At 48.0% G+C, this 20785-nt stretch overlaps 2 protein-coding genes across 11 annotated transcripts in view; both read left to right on the plus strand.

The window, feature by feature from the left end:
- The window catches only part of PLEKHA6 (pleckstrin homology domain containing A6), a 129724-nt gene extending 121703 nt beyond the window's left edge, over nt 1-8021 (plus strand). For 9 of the 10 annotated variants that reach the window (XM_074936397.1, XM_074936390.1, XM_074936392.1 and 6 more), the window contains 5 exons: nt 58-222; nt 732-865; nt 1301-1443; nt 3336-3459; nt 6056-8021. In XM_074936397.1, the coding sequence (XP_074792498.1) occupies nt 58-222; nt 732-865; nt 1301-1443; nt 3336-3451 (558 nt within the window). In that variant the 3' untranslated portion in view covers nt 3452-3459; nt 6056-8021. The remainder of the gene's footprint in view (nt 1-57; nt 223-731; nt 866-1300; nt 1444-3335; nt 3460-6055) is intronic. The other variant, XM_074936391.1, reaches the window with a different exon arrangement.
- Nucleotides 8022-13880: 5859 nt separating this feature from the next.
- GOLT1A (golgi transport 1A) lies at nt 13881-20011 on the plus strand. Its single transcript, XM_074936132.1, has 5 exons — nt 13881-13938; nt 15435-15526; nt 16935-17113; nt 17600-17663; nt 19488-20011. The coding sequence occupies exons 1-5, from the start codon at nt 13902-13904 to the stop codon at nt 19524-19526; spliced, it is 411 nt and encodes a 136-aa protein (XP_074792233.1). The 5' UTR covers nt 13881-13901; the 3' UTR covers nt 19527-20011.
- Nucleotides 20012-20785: the final 774 nt, after the last annotated feature.

Here is a 20785-nt window from a genome sequence, read left to right on the forward strand (position 1 = left end):
TGACCCTGCTGGGGGACCGACCTGGCTCTTAGGTGGCAGCTCTGTGGCCCGTTCCAGGTGCGCCGACACCGCAGCATCCACGAGGTGGACATCTCCGACCTGGAGGCAGCGCTACGCACCGAGGACTCCGGCAAAGTCTACGAGACGCCGAGGGAGGAGATCGCCCGGCTACGCAAGATGGAGCTGGAGCCCCAGCACTATGACGTTGACATCAGTAAGGAGGTGAGGCCTGGCCCCGCTGGTGCAACACACCTGAGGGATGGCAATGGGGGCAGGTTGCTATGGAGACCGTGTACATGGTGCGGGGAGACAGCTCCTCTGAGATGACGTGGGCCCAGGGCAGGCGGGAGAAAATGGGGCCTGGGCTGAAGGGACAGGTCCCTCTTGGCGTTCGTGTTGGCCAGGCTCTTATGTCCCATCGCCTGGGCCTGGGGGCTGGAGCAGACACAAGGGCTGGGCACTGGGCAGAGAAGAATGCAGTGTAGGGTGAGTGTCATGTGGGCTCTGGGCCAGGGATGGGTGTTGTGCTGGTTCTGGATTACAGAGAGTTGCTGGAGCAGGAACAGGTGATACACGAGTGCTGGAACAGGCTGGGTGAGCCCTGAAGGAGGGACTGGGTGCTGGAGAAGGAACCGAGGCTGGCTGCGGTGCTCTCCCCTATGTGTGCAGTTACAGAATGCCCATGTTGACTTCAGACCCCGGACTTAAAACCTGCCTTTACCTCCTCCTAGCTCTCTACCCCAGACAAGGTCCTCATTCCGGAGCGGTACATTGAGCTGGAACCGGACACCCCCCTAAGCCCCGAAGAGATGAAGGAGAAGCAGAAGAAAGTGGAAAGGATAAAGACGCTCATTGCCAAATCCAGGTGATGGTACTGTTCTGTGCCCATTTCAGCACCGGCTGTGCCACACCGCCACCTCCTCCATCGTACCCTCTCTCTCGTGCCCGTGTCTGACCTTCCACCCATCCACTACAGCCGCTGTTTGTCCGTCCACCCTCCCTTCGTGCACCTGCAAATCCATTCAGCTATCTGTTCATGGAGCCTCCTGATTCATCTATTCAGTCGCCCACTAACTCATTAAACTCCTCGCCCATCCAGCCACCCAGCTATCTGCCATTCCACTCATGCATTCACCCACCTCCCCTCTACCCATTCATCTCGTCCACCTAATCTTCTTCCTGCTCACCCTGTCGTTCTGCCCAGCCATATCCTGCATCCTTGCGAGCATGCCCTGTAGTTCGGGCCGGGCCATCGCTCCAGGGGCACTGGGACAGTAACACCGAACTCTCTCTGCCGCAGCTTGCAGAATGTGGTCCCTCTAAGCGAGGGAGAGGTGGACGTGCCCCAGGATGCAGAAACCCAGCTCCAGGAGCAGGAGAAGAGGATAGAGATATCCTGCACCTTGGCTACAGAAGCCTCCAGGCTGGGCCGCATGCTCTCCGGTAAGGCACTCGGGAGGCAAAGAACTGCAGTTTCATGGTAAAAGTATGAGGCACAGGAGATGCCGATCAAAGCTGGGAGGTACTAATGACATGGACAATTCCTAATCATCATGGATTTATCGGCCTTAAGGGCAGAAGACTGAACTCAGGGTAAAATGAGAGTTGGGGATGATCAGGCAATGCACCTGGCAGCAGCGGGGTGTAGGCAAAAGGCTAGATACAGCGAAAGGGCCTTTAGAAATAAGACAGATAGGTATATAGGCCAAGATCCTCAGCTGGTATAAATTGGGGTAACTCCCATAATTTTGATAGAGCTATGCCAATTTGCACCAGGTAAGAATCTGGCCCACAGAGACAGATCCACCACTGGGCTATTCCATTTTCCTGTAGTGAAATCAGTGGAGTTACACCAGTGTAAAAGTGAATTAGCGCCCTGGCCGATCAATCCCGTCGATTTATCCCGGCAATTCCAGTAATAACCACAGGTGTGACTCTCCTCTCCCACCTGTGTAAATCAGGAATAACGCCACTGAAGTCAGTGAAATGACACGCATGTAGGAGCAGACTCGGGCGTATTCATACCATGTGCACGCAGGTAATGGGCCAAATCCGCAGCTGGGGTAAATAGCGGAGCTCTGACTCTCATAGCTGTCCTTGGTCATGCATAGTACTTCTGTGAACTTCAACGGGCGTCATCATGAACAGACAAGGGCAGAGAATAGACAGTCGAGGGTCTTGTTCTCCTTTCACTTACAGCAGTGAAACTCCAGGGGGCCAGATCCTCCACTGGTGTAAATCACTGAAGTCAAGGAAGCTGTACCACTATACACCAGAGGAGGATCTGGCCTGTTGATGTCAGTGGAGTCACACCAGATTTATACTCTCAGTGCTTTTGGTGGTCTGCACCTGTCCTCCCTGGGCTGACCCATCTTATTTTTCCATTGGTGCTATTCAACCGTGAACCTTTTGGAAGCGGCAAACCCTCAGCTCTTGCCGCGGCAGCACACCTGTGCCTGGAGATCTCAGCTTCTGGGCTAGCCAGCTGGTGACTACGAATCATTCCTCATGTGGCAAAAACCAGCTGGGAAGATGGGACAGCCTCCAATGCACGTGGAGCTGATGAGCGATATTGGATGGAAGGGGTTGTGCGTGGAGAGAGGGAGGATGGCCCAGTGGTGAGGGTAGCGCCGCCCTTCCTGACAGAAATGCTGTGGGGATAATGTGGGGCACTCAGATACTACAGTAATGGGAGCTGTGTATGTCGCTAGACCAGACTAGAATATGGTGTATGTTGGATGGAGCGGGTTGGGTTGGGCATCTCTCTGGAAGGGCCTGTTTCCCAGGATCTTCAATGGAACTGTGGCGTTCTGCAGGGGAACCAGCTGAAGAAAGGGATGCGTCTGGGGGGAAGTCTTATGAAAAAATATAACCCTTTTTCTCTGTCAAAAAATGTCAAAACTACGTTTTTCGCAAAACTTGTCACAAAATTAATCCATCCTTTTCTGGTCAAAAGCTTTGCACTGTCTCGCCCCAGCTCTGGAGCAGACTAGGAAACGCCTGAGCCCTGGTGTGTGCAGTGCGTTGTGGGAGGCTGTACTGGCGAGGGGGTGTCATGCTGTGGCCCATGCCCATCTCCCTGCAGACAGGCACTGCCTCCCATCTTTGCCTTAGTCCATGAGGATCCCAGCGTGGAGCTCACCTGTGCGTGCTGGGGGGGAACCATTTGTGTGTCTCTGTTGTTTCTGACCTCGCTTCCCTTCCTTTTTTATATTCCCCTGTCGTCTCTAACCTCTCTGCCTTCCTCTGGAATTTGCTCCCTGCTTTGTTTCCTTTCTCCCCTTGCCGGCTGCAGCGCTGTGTTCTTCACGTCCTTTTCCATTTCTTGTTTCCAGCTCAATGTGCCACCCCGAGTCCTCCCACTTCCCCAGCCTCCCCGACTCCACCGACAAACCCCCTCTCGTCTGAGTCATCCCGGGTCGTCGACAGCAGCCATTTTATGCGTGTTTGAGCCATGAAGTAAGCACCTTTTCTATTGTACTTCATCTCATCCTGTGTACATCTCAGCCTCCTGGGGCGATGGGAAGAACCTCATTCAAGAGTCTCCTCTTCCCATCCATTCATACATTGCTTCTCACCAAGCTAACACTCTCCTCTGCCACGTTAGCCCAGTCTCTTCCCATGGAACGAGCACAAGGGGCTTAGAACTTGAAACACTGAGGGTCCCGGACCTTGTTTCGAGTTCCTGGGTCAGATCCTCCGCTGGGATAAACTGGCATAGCTCCACTGAAGTCAGTAGAACTGCCCTGCAGGGTGGATTGATTTAAATCACAGTATTTAAAATCAACAAGCCTTGATTTAAATAACCAATTTTAATTTTTGTTTTGCATTTATACTTTTCAGTTATTTACTTATTATAAAGTTGATTCTCATTGGTTGGTACAATTTGGTACTTCTTTTTGCTAACCAGGATGTTACACTATGTCCGTACACATTTATTTAAGCAGTTATATTGCTTACCATATGTTTATTCTGAATTGTAGCTTTTTAGGAAATGGGAATGATGCATTTCTTATGTACTAGACTATGATTCATTTTTACTCATGATTTGTGCCAACCTAATTGGATGAAAATTAGAATTCAATTTAAAAGCCACAAGAACATTTTAAAATGTTTTAATTAGTTAAATAAAAGTATCTTAAATGTGCTGAATACATAAGAAAAAAAAGTTGAATAAATCAGTTTTAAATGCAAAACATGTTTTGATAAACAAAGGAAGCATCAGCTGTCGTTAGTGAATAGCCCTGATTGCTTCTGGTCACCCTGTCCATCATGATTTTAGAATTAGTAGATCTGATCCTCTTACACCTTGTTTTTAGTCACAGCTGGAAGAGGAGAGCAATGTTGCATGTTGTTTCAATTCCTAGTTGATTTCTCAGCTTTGAATGCATTAGTCATTGAACTGAATAAACTGAACTGAAGAAAATACTCTCTGCACCTGGAGAAGAGACTAGTGCTGTCAAAAGCTAGTTTTGCACTTCAGGTTCCAGCTGCTTAGCCAGTGACTTTGACCAGTTCAGTGCTTTTGACTTTCTCTAAAACTTTGGCAGTAAACATGCACTGCTTGAATATTATATTTTTTTAAGTAAATTTAAATTATTTGAATCGTCTATAGTAAGTTTAGGCCTGAAAGTAGGTTGTCATAATTTCACTTTTAATTTTAAATACATTTATTTTTAAAAAGAATGATGTATTGAATTTAAATTTTTTAAAATTGATTTAAATTTTAAAGTCCATTTTTAAAATCATTCATTTTTATTCACCCTGCTACACTGCTTTCCACCAGTGGAGGAGCTGGCCCCATCCCTCTTCAGGATCAAGAGTCTTTTCCAGGATTTCTGGGCACAAAGGAAAAGCTAATGGTGTAGCTAAGTTGTACTAAGGACTCGGTTACTTGGTAGAATGCAGCTGGATGGGAGCATGTGGTTTCTGCCCATTCCAGGACTAAGTGGGTCCTAGCTACGCCAAAGCCATTCCTTATAGCCTACTTTGGCCATGCATTGAATGGAATAAGCTGATGTTGTGGGCCAAATTCTCGCCTCACTTAGATCCACTGTAAATTAGAAGTGACCCCAGCTGAAATCCAAGGGTGCAAATTAGAGGAGAAAACAGGCAAGAAAAACGACACATCCTACACTGAGAGAGACTGGTTCCGTTCACTGCATAGACAAAGCCATGTAAATAACCGACATTGGGAATGATGGCCATAAACCAAGGAGAAAGGATGAGCATGAGCTCCAGAAACCCTTTGCCTCTAGGTAGCAGGTTCAAATCCAGGCCAGGTCAGTAGTGAGTCACTGGAAGCTGTTACAAGCTGGTGGTTGTGTGTTGGCCTGCGTGAGATGAGATTGGTGGGTCTCAGTGCAGGTTCTAGTGGACACACAGCACCAAGCTGGCACTGCCTTGTCAGCCGCCTCAGCAGAGATGCTGGGGACTAAATGGCCATGGAAACTGAATTCTCCTCCCATCCCTGGGGGACAGCCCTCCGGGGCTGGGTCGAGGCCCATCAGCAGGGCAGTGCAGGCGGAAAGGCTGCTTGTGCTGGACCTGCTCTGCGGATGAATAGTGGAGCCTGTTTTCCATGGCTGTTGGCCCAGCTCCTGTCACCAGCACTAGAGTGCCTCCAAAATGTCCCTAATTCTTTTTGGTGAAAGTGGCCAGTTACCGAACAACGGCCTTTTCTGCCCTGGGATTTTAGCCATTGGTGGAGCAGCAGCACTGCACACCCCTGGCATAGATACAGTTCACCCCAGCGCAGTGTGGTTTGCAGGGGTGCAGAGCCCCCTGGTTTGCACGGGTGGAGATTGGGGCATCCCTCTGTTTACCCCGGCTTTGCACTTGTGCAGCATTTGAGGTGACTGTATCTGGGTTGAATCCTCAGTACAGAGCAGGCCTAACAAGGGTCATTTATTTTTTTCAAGAGTGGACAAAAATCCCATTCGCTCCCGAGCATTCCTGCCCTGGGGCGTGAGGCAGGTGCAGTTCTGCCACGCTTCCCAGCGGGTGGAGGGCTCGGCTTTCTGACTCCTTCTCCCCTCTCCTCTCCTCCCTCCAGCACAAGCCCTGGCTGCTGTGAACGCCGTGAAGTTCCACGGAGCCACGTTTTAACACACAAACATGCGCGTCCCGACTCGACAACCAAATCTTTCCCCGCTCATCGCTTTTGGTTCTCCCCGAACCCCTGCCGCTAACCAACGGTGAGATCGTCCAGGACGAAGATGGTGTGCGTCGGCACCTGTCGCCAAGAGAACACGGGAGCCTTATCTCTGCACCGGTCCCCGCAACTGGCCGTGTACCATCCCGGGAGGAAGTGCCATGGGTGGGCTGCCTGCTGGAGCACAGAGCGGCAGAAAGGCGCTGGTAAATCACTGCTTCTGCAATGATGGATGTTTTGTGTGAGATGTATTGCAGTCTGGGAGATGGGCCCACTCCACAGCCGGCGTGAACTTCAGGGCAGGGGATCTGACAGCTACCCACCAGTCTGTTCCATGGCCGGAATATCTCATCGAGGGGATGGCGTCGCACTGGAGGCTGGGGGGGTTTTCCCTTTGCTTCCTGCACTGAAATATTTGTCTCCCAAAGCTCGTGTCCTGAAGGGGCTTTTGCATGGGGACCTGAGCCGTCGCTGCAGTTGGAGCTTGCTCTTGCCCTCCACTGACGTGAGCACCCTATTTCCATTCTCTGTGCACCTTCCACCTCCCCAGGCCCTGGCCTGGAGCGGCTACTAGCATCTTTAATCTCTGGAGCTAGCCACCTGTGCCCAGCCACGTTTCTCCACTCACGCGCATGAGCATCCACGGGAGGGAAGGAGTGGGCATCTGGGATGGACAGATGGAAACAGGAGCCGAGGAGGGAAAAGGCTCCTGGGCAGAAAATGGGAGAGGTGATGGGATCTGCAAAATTAGGATATAGCTATATCTGTGAAATACTAGTGTTTCCCCTCCCAGGGCGAAGGGTGGTGTGGAACAGCAGGTCTGTGCAATGTATGCGGACACGTAGTAAGAGAATTAGCTGAACGATACAGGGGGACGGGGCTAGGAGAGCCCAAGTGGCTGGTGTTGGTGACCAGGCGAAGCCTTGATGCTTTCTGAGGCCAGGAGGGATCTGTTTGCACATAGAGACGATGAGGAGAAAGGGGGACAGGCTTCGGGATATTTTTTTTTTCTTGGACCAGAGCAGGTTCTGGATGGTAGCAACAGGTGCCCTTCCTCAGAGTTTTGTTTTACCCAGTGCAATGCTCATTTCTTGCATTTTTATGGGGATGGGAGTGGGGTGAAATCGAGGGCTGCTGCCCACATACTTAATACTAGATTGGGCAAAACACTGGAGAAATGGCTGAGGGAACAGCACTGTCTCGCTGTCTATGGCATTTCTAGGGCATCTCATCTCCTTGGATCTGAGTGCCCCTATCTAATTCCGAATGGCCTAGAGTGGCGCTAGAGGGGCTTTCCCTGCAGTGGTCTTGGCAGGTACTATGTCGATGCTGTCACTGTCTCTTGCCTCCATCTGGAAAGCACTGCCTTGCCCCCAAAATGGAGGGAACATGTGAGGCCCAAGGGAATAGGAGCATAGCTGGGAGGGGACCTAGTCCCTTCTGCTTTCAGGCTAGAAGCCAACTTCTTATGGATGGGACAAGGGAGAAGCTTCCCCATGGACAGGTGATTACATAATCGCCCACTGCAGGGTTGTTGCACCTTTCTCTGAAGCAGCTGCTACTGGAGACATGGGATACTGCACTGGATGGCCCCCTGGTCTGGCAATCCCTGCATAGAGAATAATCCTGCTCTGGGCTTAGGGAAAGGGGCGAGATACCCATCTCTAACTTCTATGGCTCCCTGCTATATTTGCATCTGGAACGGCACGCAGGCAACTGACACTCCTAACTCACTGCGCTGAGACAAGCATGCCCCAGAAGTTCTTTTCTCCTGATGAACAGCGAGCTAGAATAGTTCCTCTGACGTTTTGGAGTGACTGAGATCAGGTGCGCATGGTGCTGAGTCACTGCTGCACGGTCTCTCTTCCACGTTCCTGCAGTACCTTATGAGATGAGCCTGCTCTTCCAGATGTGGCTTCATAGTTTTCTGAATACATTGAGAGAATCATCGTCGCAGGGGGACGTATCGGGGGTGATGGAAGAGACATAGTTCCGAGAAGCATCCAAGAGATTGTTGGTTCTTCTGAAGCTTGTCAGAACTACCTGAACCATCGGGGCCTGCAGAATCTAGCATTATTTCAGCACTGCTGCTTCCCAACGGGAAGTGAGAAGGTCCATCTAGACCTCAGCTCAGTTCAAGCAATGGTTTGGAGGAAGGAGGTTTCTTATATCTGTCCAAGTTGGTTTCCTTGTCCCTTCTCAAAATTAGGGCTGCATGCAGATGCAAATATATTTTCCACCACGGAGTGGATTTGCAAGTACTCAGCTCGCATTTAGGCACCTAAACACGGGCAAGATTTTTAAAAAAGTGCCCACACCCAGCAGCTCCCGCTGTGATATTGATGGGCAGATTTTCAAAACTGCACCGAAAATCTGGCCACTTATTTTGGTGCTTAAGTGGGAGATGAATTATTTTGAAATTTCAGTTTTTTGATAGAATGGAATTTTAAAATTCCCAAATCAGAAATTGAGGCCTACGCTCAAAAACAAGACCAATCTGGGTTCAATATGGGCTTGCTTTTGCACTCCAAAATCTACTTTTTCAAGCGCGAAGCTGTGAAATGTTGCTGGCTGTATGCGAAATGATCTGGTGTAAGGAAACTGACCTGAAATAGAAAAGCCCCAAGTGTCAAGCTGTCCCAGTGTTGCTGTGAATATTATCTGAGCTCCTCTGACAAGAGCCCCTCTTCCTATGGACTTTTCAATACAGTTAGATGCCCTGTTCTAACATCGGTCAGTATGGGACTTCTGCACCTGATTCTGCTCTTACCTACACTGGTGCAAGTCAGGATTAACTCAAATGAAGACAAACTGAATTCAGAGCAGAGCGTAGGAGTGGACAATCAAGCTCTGTACCTTATACTAGAGACTGGGGCTTTGTCAATTCACTACATGGATGAAGAACTGTCTTGTCCCAGCACTTGAAACTCCAGGGGATAGTTCTGAAAAAGGCAATGTGATGTAGATGCGCAATCAAGCTCAATCTATTTCTTAGCTTTCTTTCTCCATTGGCCTGATCCTGATTGGTGCTGAGAACCCACATCTCCAGCTGAAATCTAGAGAGGGTGCAGATGCTCAGCATCTAACAAGATTTCTACTTCTTCCCAGCCATGCCACCAGTTGAGTGAAATGGGAGCTGGCTGCCTGCCTGCTGTAGCCTGTGAATCAATTTTTCTTTCTAGTTTGGCAAGACACATAAAATCCAAGGAAACAGAACCTCTCTGCCCAATGGGATCTATCTAGCATCTCCCTAGATTATCTGTCTGTCTATTTTTAATTTTGGCAATACACAAAACGTCCCAGGAGACAGAACTTTCCCTAGAATCAGATCTATGAATCAATCTTTCTTTCTTTTTCTTTTTCTTTTTCTTTTTCTTTTAGCAATACATAGAACATCCCTGGGGATAAAACAGTCCTGCTCCCATAATGGAATCCCAAACAGCTCCTGTTAGCTCATGAAGCTGGCCCTTTATTTTGCTATACATGCCTTAATATATGTTTTATGGAAATTATACATTTATATAATATATATATATATATATATATATATATTTGTTTTTCTCTCCTTTTCCGGGTGGTACTGTTTTATGCTAACTTTCTCTCTCTTTCTGCTGGGCTGTTGGCATCAGCCCCGCTGGAAAGTTACAAATGGAGATTCTTTGCCAGTTCATCAGAAAAAAAAAAAGACCTATTTAAATATACATATATATATTTTCTGCTTTTATTAAAAGCAAATTTATTTAAAATAAAATATAAAAACTGTAAGTTTTGAGAAATGATGCATTTATTTCCCTGTTACTGAATAGGTAGTGCTCTGTATGCAGCCAGGTCCTCAGCTGGTGTAAACTGGCATAGTTCTGAGGTCATTAGAGCGAGGCTGATTTGCAGATGCTGAAAAGCTGGTCCACGAGGCACAGTATGTGAAGACATATAGGACTGTACCCTATTGGGGATTGCAGAGGATGTCTTGCTGGTACACAGCTGTCAATCATGGATCCTTGTGACTGTATGTGGGATTTTTAATCTTGAGTTTCAATGTTACATTTTTACCTCCCTTTTGTTTTTGTGAATGGTTTCTCTGTGATGGTGTGACTAGTGCAGAGGGCTATCAGTAGCCTAGCTGCTAACCTCACCAACACACCCGAAGTGTATACCCAAGGGCATAGGCCCCTGGGGAGGATGGTCTCTGCATGGTGGATGTGTCCCCAGACGTAAAAGGGGGTGGCTGAACTGAGAAAAATGCAGCCAAGGTAGGAGAACCCCCAGGACCAAACTGGGGTGCAGGAGCTGAGCAGAGGCAGGAGAGAGGTGGATGGTCAGGAGGATTGTTTCTAGCGGCCCAACTGAAAACCCACCAACATCAATGGAAAGACTCTCACTGACATTAGTGGCCTTTGCGTCATGGATGGAACCAAGAGACAACCTGGAGTTCCCACCAGTGTGTCAGCCCCCCAACGGGCTCCCCCTTGACTCTCCAGTCAGTCCAGTCTCCCATCATGAAGAGGGCTCTCCTGCATCTCAGCTCCAACAACATGGTTCCTAGGGGAGGGTGTTGTACATTTAAGGGAAGGGGTGGGGGAGCAAGGCAACCCCACTGGTCAGCATCCTTGAAAGGCGTAAGGATTCCCACGAAGGACACAGGGAGCTCCTGAAAGAACCTTCCTGGCATTAAGGCATGACCTAGCAGATGTAGAGGGGACAGCGAGGAAACCTCCCCACTAAGCGAATAACAACGTAGTGTCTGTGACCAATCCCTGCTACTGTCACTTTAAGAGTTTCCTAAGTTACAAGTTGTGAGTTCTCGGTGGCATGGCTGAGGATCACAATATTGCAGTATTGTGGAACTGTTTTTAATTATTTTAATTTTTAATTTTATTTTGGTTATTTTTTCATAACACCTTCATATACCAGCGACTCTTGTTTAAAAAACAAAACAAAACAAAAAAAACCTGTTTGCATCAAAAAAAAGATCTATTTATGCACATTATTTTGGGGGCGTGGGGTGGGAGGAGTGGCAAAAAATTGATTTTTGCTAGTGTTAGGCAAATAAAACTATCCAAGAAACAATGTGATGTTGGTGTCTTTCTTTCTGTATAAAAGTGACCTTAGATGACAACTGCTATAACATTAGATTGAAGAGACCATGGTCAAATGGCTGTCACATTTCAGCAGCTTGAATTCTTCACACCAATCTTCCCAGTAATTAAATCAGTGGTAGTTTGCTTTGTAATTTTCCCAACAGCGTTTGTTTTAGATGTAGCTACTAAAAGATCCAATCTCACACAAGGAAAAAAAAATGCATTTGTACTTTGCAAGTTTGTATAAAATAAAAATTGCTGGTTTGTAAATAGATCATTTGTTGAGCTTGTCCTTCTTGCGACTATAGCTAGGGGACGGACATGTTAGGATATATTTAGGGGACCGATTTTCAGAGTTGCTGTAGCTTCCGTTGATATTGACTTGAGTTGTGGGTCCTTTATTATCATTGGAACAGATCATAATTTCTGTTGTAAGACCTTGTTTGAGTTGAGTATAGCTTTGCCAAACTAACCATTCAGGCTGAAATTTTTCATAATGACTGTCTACCCCAAGCTGATTATTGTTTTAAAGTTTCAGCTTAAAGAGTTTGGCCATTTCAAGGAATGAGGCTAAGGGGGAATACATTGCTTTGCCAATGTTTTAAAAACAAAATTCTAGCACCACCGTACTTTGAACGAAGGACTTGAAATTTGGGGTGCAGGTCGCCATGGAGCAGGGGATGCGTCTTTTACCATCCATGTGAAATTTCACCCAAATTTGGCCAAGTTATGAGCCTCTGAAAATCTCAGTTCACACGTGCTCAGTGGAGATAGAGATATGTTGGAGTTTGTCAGGTAAATTCTCCAAAGACTCCAAAGAGAGGGGCCCTATGGGAAAAATAGTATATGACCATGTAATTGAAGACTGTATCCCACTACACCAGTAGTGTGACTGTATCCCACTTCTACACCAGCTCAGCTGCACTGCCCTCTGGGATGGTTATCCTAGAGTTCCACGTACACAGCTCCGTAGCAATGCCTTCTGGGTGATTTTGAAGGACCTTATGGGAATCCAGATGGCCACCCGAGGGAACTGTGGGAGGAGAGGCCAAACTCCCACTATCCTCTGTGGAAACTCCAGAGCAAATCCCACAAGTCCCTTGGCTCCAGCATCATTTCCAAAGAGGGAAACTCAAGTAGGGGACTTCCAACTCTGCTGCCCATGAGAGGCAATTAGTAATGAAAAGGTGAGTATGCAATCCATGGCTTAATGGGGATTCTTGAAGGGTAAGAGCTAACTACAGGTTCAGTGGGGAGCAAATCCATACTCATCGGGATGCTCTGAGGGTACAACCCAACTCCAGAAAGCAGTAGGGTGGGATGGGACTGCTCAATGTGAGTATGCGGGGCAGAAATAGACCTATAGAGGGACAATTGTGAATAGCAAACGCGTCTGAGCATTTCCCAACCTCCTTGCGAATGTTTCACAGACAGAAAAAGAGACCAGTTGCTGATGAATAATTAATTTCTCACAAACGATCCCTCCTGCATGTGATGGCTGGAGCCCATGCCTGGTGAATCAGGTGTACGGCACGCCAGAGCACGCTCCCTGTATCAGACAGATGGCAACAGATGTGCCTGGCTGTGTACTTAGCCTCGCACAATAAAGATTCTCCACTTGCCATTCAAACGGGGGCTTGCATATGGAATGAGCGCGCTCTGTGCCGGAGCAAGGCTGTGCAGTAGAAAAGAGAATCCTGCCACAGCTGAGTCATGGGGTAAGGTTTAACCCAGCGGGATGTGTGCATGAGGTAGACATTGCTGCTCCTTGGATCAATTGGTAGCAGATTTGGGGTCTGGCAATGGGGCAGTTTTCCGGTGGAAAAGAAATTAGCCACATGCTAATTAGAATTAGAGGCAGCAAAGCTTATGTGGCTCAGAAGCACAAGCCCAGTCCCGGAGAAGCCCCACTGGGCACTATTTCTAAACGTTCACGGACCAGCAGCTATTAAGAAACAAAGACCAAGTTGGACGGTACCGCTCAGCACTTTGTGTGATCAGAGCATGTTGCAAGCTTCCATCGAGCCAGTGCGGGACAGGTAAGCGTCAGCTCTCTGGGGCGGAGGCTGTCTTTTTGTTCTGTCTGTACAGTGCCTAGCACACAGAATCATAGAATATTAAGGTTGGAAGAGACCTCAGGAGGTCATCGAGTCCAATCCCTTGCTCAAAGCAGGACCACAGTGAGGGCTCCTAGGCACTAAAAACAATACAAAGCAGGGGAGACTCAGGCCTTGCAAATTCTCTTCTTTCGTCCTCATTTACAATGGTGTAGGTCAGATTCGAATCAGGCCCTTGCTAGGCAAGAATGGGCCATTAATAGAGGTCTCTGGACAGTAGGAACAACAGAGGGGGGCAATACAGAACTCTGCTCTCCCAGGTAACAGTGGTGGCAGAATCCCCTGCGGTACTTTATGCAGAAGACGCTCCGGGTAAGTGACCACAGGCCTGTGCTGGTTTCAGAGCGGGGACCTAACCGTGATGAGCGCCACATTTACAGCTGGGCCTTTTAAGGTGATTGCCACTGCTGGGGAGTTAATGATTTGCAGCATGATGAGGTAGGGATTAAAGACCTTTCCAAGGGTCACTGGTTGGGAGCTCATGGAAGCTGTGGGTCCGCCCCCCTCCCCACCACACCCCTCTCCACACACACCTTGTTTCACTCCAGGCTTATGCCAGGAAAGATGGTGTCTCTCACGGAGTTTCAGAGTGAGTAAGGGAGGCAGCCTCAGGGGGGTTGGTTGTTAACTCATCAGTGATACTCGGTGAACCTGGAGAACAGCCTGGCTCAGAGGCTGGGGCTTATCTGCTCCGTCCAGTGTGCGATGCTGCCACGGCTGGAGCTCAGAGCCAAGTCCGGGCTGGAGCTGGAGGCTGCTCTGTCAGCACCGGTCACAGCAGATCAGGGAGTGTCAGAGGCAAACTGAACTACTGTCCTGCCCCTGCCCCAAAGACCCTGAGTCTGGTACTGTCCCTGCAAACCCTGATGGGTGTTTGTCAACACCACAGAAACACCATTCCACAGAACAGGGAAACATGGATTTCGCGGCTCTGCAGAACCCCTAACTCACCACAACTGGCAGCGTCTGCTCAGATGAGGTCTGGGTCTACAATGCCAAGGCCGGGGGGTGTAGATCAAGGGTGAGCTGGCAGTTCTTGAGGTTTGGAGTGGGGGAGCCCAGGACTGGCATAGCAGTGGGCTGTGGGTCAGGATGGAGAGGCACTGGCAGAGCTAGTGGGGGAGAGCTCAGGACTGGAATAGCAGAGGGGGGCTGTGGGTCAGGACTATGGGGCATTGGCACAGGTGGGGGTGTTTGGGGGGAGCTCAGGCCTGGAATAGCGGGGGGGGGGCTGTGGGTCAGGACTATGGGGCATTGGCACAGCTGGGTTGTGTGTGGGGAGCTCAGGCCTGGAATAGCAGAGGGGGTCTGTGAGTCAGGACTATGGGGCATTGGCACAGCTTGGGGGGGGGTGTGGGGAGTTCAGGACTGGAATTGCAGAGGGGGGTTATGGGTGAGAGCCATTAGCAGAGCTGGGTGTGTTGGAGGTTTGCTGAGCTCTTGCCTACCCTTCTCTCAGCACTGTTAGTGAGCGCCAAATCTCCCTGCAGAAGACGATAAGTGAGTAACTCATGCCCTGACACACACAAGGTTTGCTGGTGCCTCCTGGGTTTTCAGACCAGCTTCTCATTGCTGTAAACCCCCACAACATCCCATCCTTGGCTACTGTTTGGCTGATAAATAAGTTGGAGAGCCCTGGGCCTGACCCAAAGCCCACTCAAGGCAATGGGAAGACTTAGTGAGTCCAGAGCTTTGGATCAGCTCCATTTTGAAGAGGGTGGGGATTAGGAGGTGACCCCTGCCATATGGAAACCACTTCACATCTTTTCAGGAAATCATTTTCCTAGTTCCAGCTAGTTTAACATCAGACTGTCTCCTTCTCCCTAGATACATATAGGGAGAGAAGCGCTCCGAGGCCAGGGTGATGGGTGAGCTCTCAAAAACCTACAATAGATAGAAATTGTCTTGACATGTTTCTAAATATTTGACGCAACCCACAAATTAAGCTTCCTTGCTGAGGTGGTGATGCAAAGAGGAACCACAGGGGAGGATTTGGTGACCTAAGCTGGCACCATCCAACACTTCCTTTGTAGTAACTACATGTGGCTGCTGTGCTCCTAATTGCTGACCCTCCATCTATTACAGAGATTGGTGTCGGTCTTGTGGGCTTTGGCCTATTTTTCATCCTTTTTGGGGTGCTCTTGTACTTTGACTCAGTGCTGCTGGCCTTTGGAAATGTGAGTACCTCAAAACCTTGACCCCCCTTCTTTGCCACTCCTGAGGGCAAAATATAGCACTAGGACAGGGGCCCAGACACGACAACCCCTCTACAAACAGTCACGGCTCCCATGGTGAAGCATGCTAGCCCTTTGGCCCTGTACAGCTTCCTATTATGAGAGGAATAGGGCTAGTCTCTGTTCAAATCCCACTCAGGTTTGTGTGACATAAACTTGCTGGGTTTCAGTCCAGCTGTGCTGGTGTCCCCATCCTTACACTCACCACAACTGGCGCTAACTGATCCCCTTGTAGGCAACCTTGAAAGAGAAGCCAAGAATCTAATCACATGGAGACTAAACTACTATCTCCCTACTGGGGATGCTCCTTCCCAATCAGGGTTGAGACACATGGTGTGGGGGACCCTTGTATGGTGCAGCCCATACCTGTGGGCGGTAAACCGAGCAGTTCAGTCCCCAGGGAAGTCAGCCCAGCACCTCTCCTCCCAGGCACTAAAGTCCTTCTAAAAGTTGTCTTGAATTTACAAATAAAAAGAACTAAGGGCTTGTCTACACATAGAAGTTCATTCAGATTCAGGTAGGGTGTAAATTTAAAGTGGATTATCTATTCCTGATTAACTCCATGGATGGATGCTTTTATTCCAAAGTAGTTTAATCCATTTCCAGAGTGGATTAAACTAATTTGAAATAAGGCACTCTTACTCTGGGATAAGAGCATCAGTGCATGGCATGAATGAGGAAGAGTTAGTGAGGAATAGCTATTCTGGAATAACTCTCCATATAGACAAGCCCTGTAACATGAACACAGTTTCATTCTCATGATATATCAGAGACGTTTCCTTCTAACACTGAGGGAATCAGCTGGCGTCGGAAATCTACCGCAGTCAGTGCGATCCTAGTGGGGCTCTACTGGTGAAATTGTAACAACTACAGTGGGGATAATGATACTGACCTCCTTTGATATCTACTAATGCGAAGTGCTGTGTAAGACCTAGGTATTATTATAACTGAGAGCAGAATTTAGCCCTTCATTCTCTTATCTACTGCATTTCTGTTGTGTGGGGCTTAGGCCAGAAATGCAAGCCTGTTGCCTTACTGCATTATTACAGTGGCTTTCTCCTGGAGCTGCTATGGTGGAACTAAGCCTTCTGTGGCTTATATGCATTGTCCTTTGTAACGGTTACATGGATTGCAAAAGCAGGCAAGTAGGCTGCTGCGTTAGCTTGATGGATGGTGCCTGGGTGAGGGGAGAGGGGGATGCTCATGTCAGCTGATGGGATAGACAAGGGTTCTCTTTGATGCACACGGGAAAGAGGAGCTAAAGTCGGCGCCCGACTGGGAATGAATGAAGGGAATGTGTAGACCTTCTCTCCTCTAACAAGTCCTGTGCAACTCCATTTCCTCCGCTTAGCTCCTGTTCCTTTCTGGCTTGGCCATCATCATCGGACTGAGAAGGACTTTCAGCTTCTTCTTCCAGAAGGAAAAGCTAAAGGGCACCAGCTTCTTCCTGGGAGGCATTCTCATTGTGCTCCTGAGATGGCCTCTTCTGGGCATGTTGCTGGAGACCTATGGCTTCATCACCCTCTTCAGGTGACTTGTTCTCTAAATGCCTTTAGTTTTGGCCTTTGCCAATAGCCTTGCTAGGGTAACTGGCAAAACTCCATAGGTGTGGAGCATTGTGGGTGCAAGAGGCTATCAAGGAAACCCCATTCTCATTCCCCTAAGGAATTCCTTAGCAAGCATCCAAAGCTCCCCAGAAACCCACACAAATGTCACAGGATCAACTCCCCTGTTTGCAAGGCTCTGATTTCAAACGCTGTGAGCCAAAAGAAATTCTGCCAGACCCCATATCCATACCAAATGCACATGGCCGCTTGTGTGCTGGCAACAACAGGGACAACCTGGCAAGCAGCTGGATGGGACAATATTTCCCAGCTAGTGAAAGCTCACAGGAACTTTTTAGACCTGGGTTTACTTTACCCAGTTATAGATCATGGGGAAAATCCTTCCCCGACCCTAAATCAGCCTTCCTCGGCTTCCACTAAGTGATTAACAATGATCTTTGTTTTGCTCCAGGAATTTTTTCCCAGTCATCTTTGGATTTCTGGGAGCTTTGGGAAATATTCCACTGCTGAGCAAGGTAAGCAGGGCTTTGGGGTTGGATTTCATGCAGAGTTGGGGGCTTTGGTTTTGCAAAGTACTGGCAGAAGATCCCAGTAAGGATACTGAACCAAATTCTGAACTGGTGTAAATTGGCAGATCTTTATTGACATTTCCAAAGCTTCACAGATTTACACCTCCTGAGAATTTGGCCCATTCTCCTCTCACACTGCCTTCACATCTCGTTTGGTGTGATTTCAAATGAGTCACTCCCGATTTACAGGTGAAAGGGAGAGGAAAATCTGGTCGAAAGAGGCAGTTTCATTTCTGCCCTCAGTTACACTTGAATTGTTTGAATGTCTGTGTCTCGCAGCCATAATTTAACACAGACCAAGTGCAAGTTTTTAAGAGTTGGGATTTTAAAAAGTCTTCAGATTTGATGTTCCTTCTCATCCGATGTTAATTCTTCCAGAACGTCTCTTTTTCTCCTGCTATTCTGCTGCCGACTTCATTAGCTGATCTTCCATCTTCTGTAATGATGCTTCCTAAGTAGCAGTAATTTCTCACGTGTTGTACAGCTGTGTCACTCGCTGGAATCTTGCGTGTTTTCCCAGGATCCTTGCATACCACCATAGTTTTTGCCTTGTCCACATTCAACTCTAGACTCTCATTGATATTAGAATTGGTCAAAAAATTGTGAAAAATATTTGACAATTTTTGTTGAAATGTCACCAACAGGAACAGTTTTGACCAGCACTAATTCATAGGCGACAATGTGTATCTGTTTGCCAGAGGTCTGGACTGTATCTTCTGTGTAGAAAAAAGTCTTAAACTGTGACTACAGAGTTGCTGAGGAGACGGATTGTACTCAATAGCAAATAGCGTCAGGACTTCAACTGGTCATTCCTTGTTACAATGCCAACCGACTGTCCTGGGGCAAGTCTGGGAGAGACTGACACTGTCCTGGACAAACATTATTGAATTAAGTTTAATACCTTTGTGGTCCATTTCTTCAAAATGCAGTTGTGCCTGGATTATTGTGGGATTGTACGTAATTTCTCTAGAAGCCTGACCAATTAAATCTCTGAAAGTATTAGGAACTTCAAAGGGCTTTGGAGGACAATCTCACTGATGTGGCTATCCTGGAAAGTACTTAAGAGGAAGGAAATGCAAATTCTCCCCTATGAAACCAGCGTTTTGAAGCTATGTCCTGGGGAGCGAGACTCCCCCCCCCCCCTTTCTAGTGGTTACTTGCTCCTGGAAACTTGAAATCAAAGACCCTTAAACTGTATAACAGATGGACTAAACTTTACCTGAATGTGTGAGTTCTGAATTGAGGCTGAATTGAACTTGTGACCACAGAGGAGCCCCCTCTTTATGGGGTTTTGAAGGACAAATTAGCCACCAGAGCCCGTTGGAGTGATCTCTGGGAAGCTTATTAGCATGTATGTTGGTTCCTTTTTGTTTTTAATAAATTTTCTCTGTAATGCTTTCACCTTAAGGATAAATCAGCTTGCATCACAAGAGCTGTGTGGTAGCTTACCTGCAGGCAGATACACTAGTATCTGAAGAGGAAGCAAGGAGTTCTGCTTAAGCAGTCTGTCTTTTGCTGGGAATAGCACAGTGAAGGCAGGGAACCGCTCAGCCTGGGAATACCTCAGTCAGAAGGGGGAGAGATGCGGGGCTCCACCCAAGAAAGGCAACAAGCTGGGAAGCCGGAAGCCTGCCCGTGGGTGCCCTTGCTGAATCTCTGAGGGAAATACAGGCACAGTTGTGCTGCAACGCAAGAGTCACCGTTATGTTCAGCCCATTGTACAGCATGCTGGAGTTTATTACTGCTGCTAATGAATTGTCATTGTTGCAGCTATTCCAGAAACTAGGAGACGCCAGCTCCTTGGTGTGACCTGGAAGAGTTTCCAACAGCTAGTGGAGATAAGGTCACCTGCTATAGACACCCGGATCCCTGGGCAGCGGGCTGTCATTGCACAGACACTAATCTGCAGTCTCTCCAAGCCAAGAGCCACCTGGACTGGACATGCTCTTTTATTGTGTGACGGAAGCAGCTTGGAGCCAACAGATCCTGCTACCAATTAACCCCAAAATCCAAATTGCTCTCAGTCAGACAGATCTGGCGGAGATTCTCACCTTCCCATGAGCTATGCTGGAATGACTGAATTTCCCAAGCCAGATGGTTTGTGCAAGTTGTTGATTTACTCTTTTGTCAGGTCCTCGTGAGAGTGAAATTGTATGTGGATTAAAAAGCACATCTGAGATAATATTGCATCCTTGTCCCATTAGAAGGACATGCTGCTGTTAACACATTGCTCAGAGAGTTAATATGTCCCCATTCTGATGGCTGCTCTATACAGGATAGGAGCCTACTACAGCTCGGAGGGAGAGGACTTATTCCTTTAGCTCACGTCAGCTAGATCAAAACCAGTTCAGGTATGTCTACACATGCTGCAGTCACACCTCCTGGCCGCAGTGTAGATATACCCTGTATGTGTAGCTCTCAGGAATCACTCTGGACAAAATACCTTATTAAAAGCTCTTCTTGTTCTTTTTAATGGGGGGGTTTTGTTGTTGTTTTTTCCTGGAGAGGGTCAGGAAGAGGTGGGAAACAGGCTTTCCCAGCCCTTGAAGGGCTCTGACAGAAACAAAAATGAATCAGGGAACTTGGAAAGAAGCTGCCAGATTTCAGTGGGTGTTTAAGCACAAAGCTAAAAACAAGGGTCATGTCTGATGCCTCCGGGGTGAGATGGGAAGCAATGCAGAGCGTCTAGGGAACATTGAGTCCTGCAAGGCCAATGAGCACCTCAGACCCTGTCTCATTCCCATAAATGGGAAAGATCTGGTACAAGAGACACATTCTGATGCTATGGTTTTAATCCTGGTTTTGTAATATTTTAAAAATCACGACGTAGCAGGTGCTCAAATTGCTGAGTACGATAATGTTCCTCTCCGGTCTCTGAGTCTTAGCTGTGAAACAGTGAGCTGCATTCTCTGGCCGAGCAGTCCAACTGCTTACATTGTGCCTTTTGTACAAGCTCAAGGCGCCTTTCCGAACCAGAGTTTGCTCCCATCGAAGTCAGTGGCAAAAGTTCCTCATCACATTAAACTGTACAGATCAGGCCCTTAAAGGGCGTTGTGGCATTCAGTACG

The sequence above is a fragment of the Natator depressus genome, chromosome 21, assembly GCF_965152275.1.
Source record: "Natator depressus isolate rNatDep1 chromosome 21, rNatDep2.hap1, whole genome shotgun sequence".
In the NCBI taxonomy this organism is placed as follows: Eukaryota; Metazoa; Chordata; order Testudines; family Cheloniidae; genus Natator; species Natator depressus.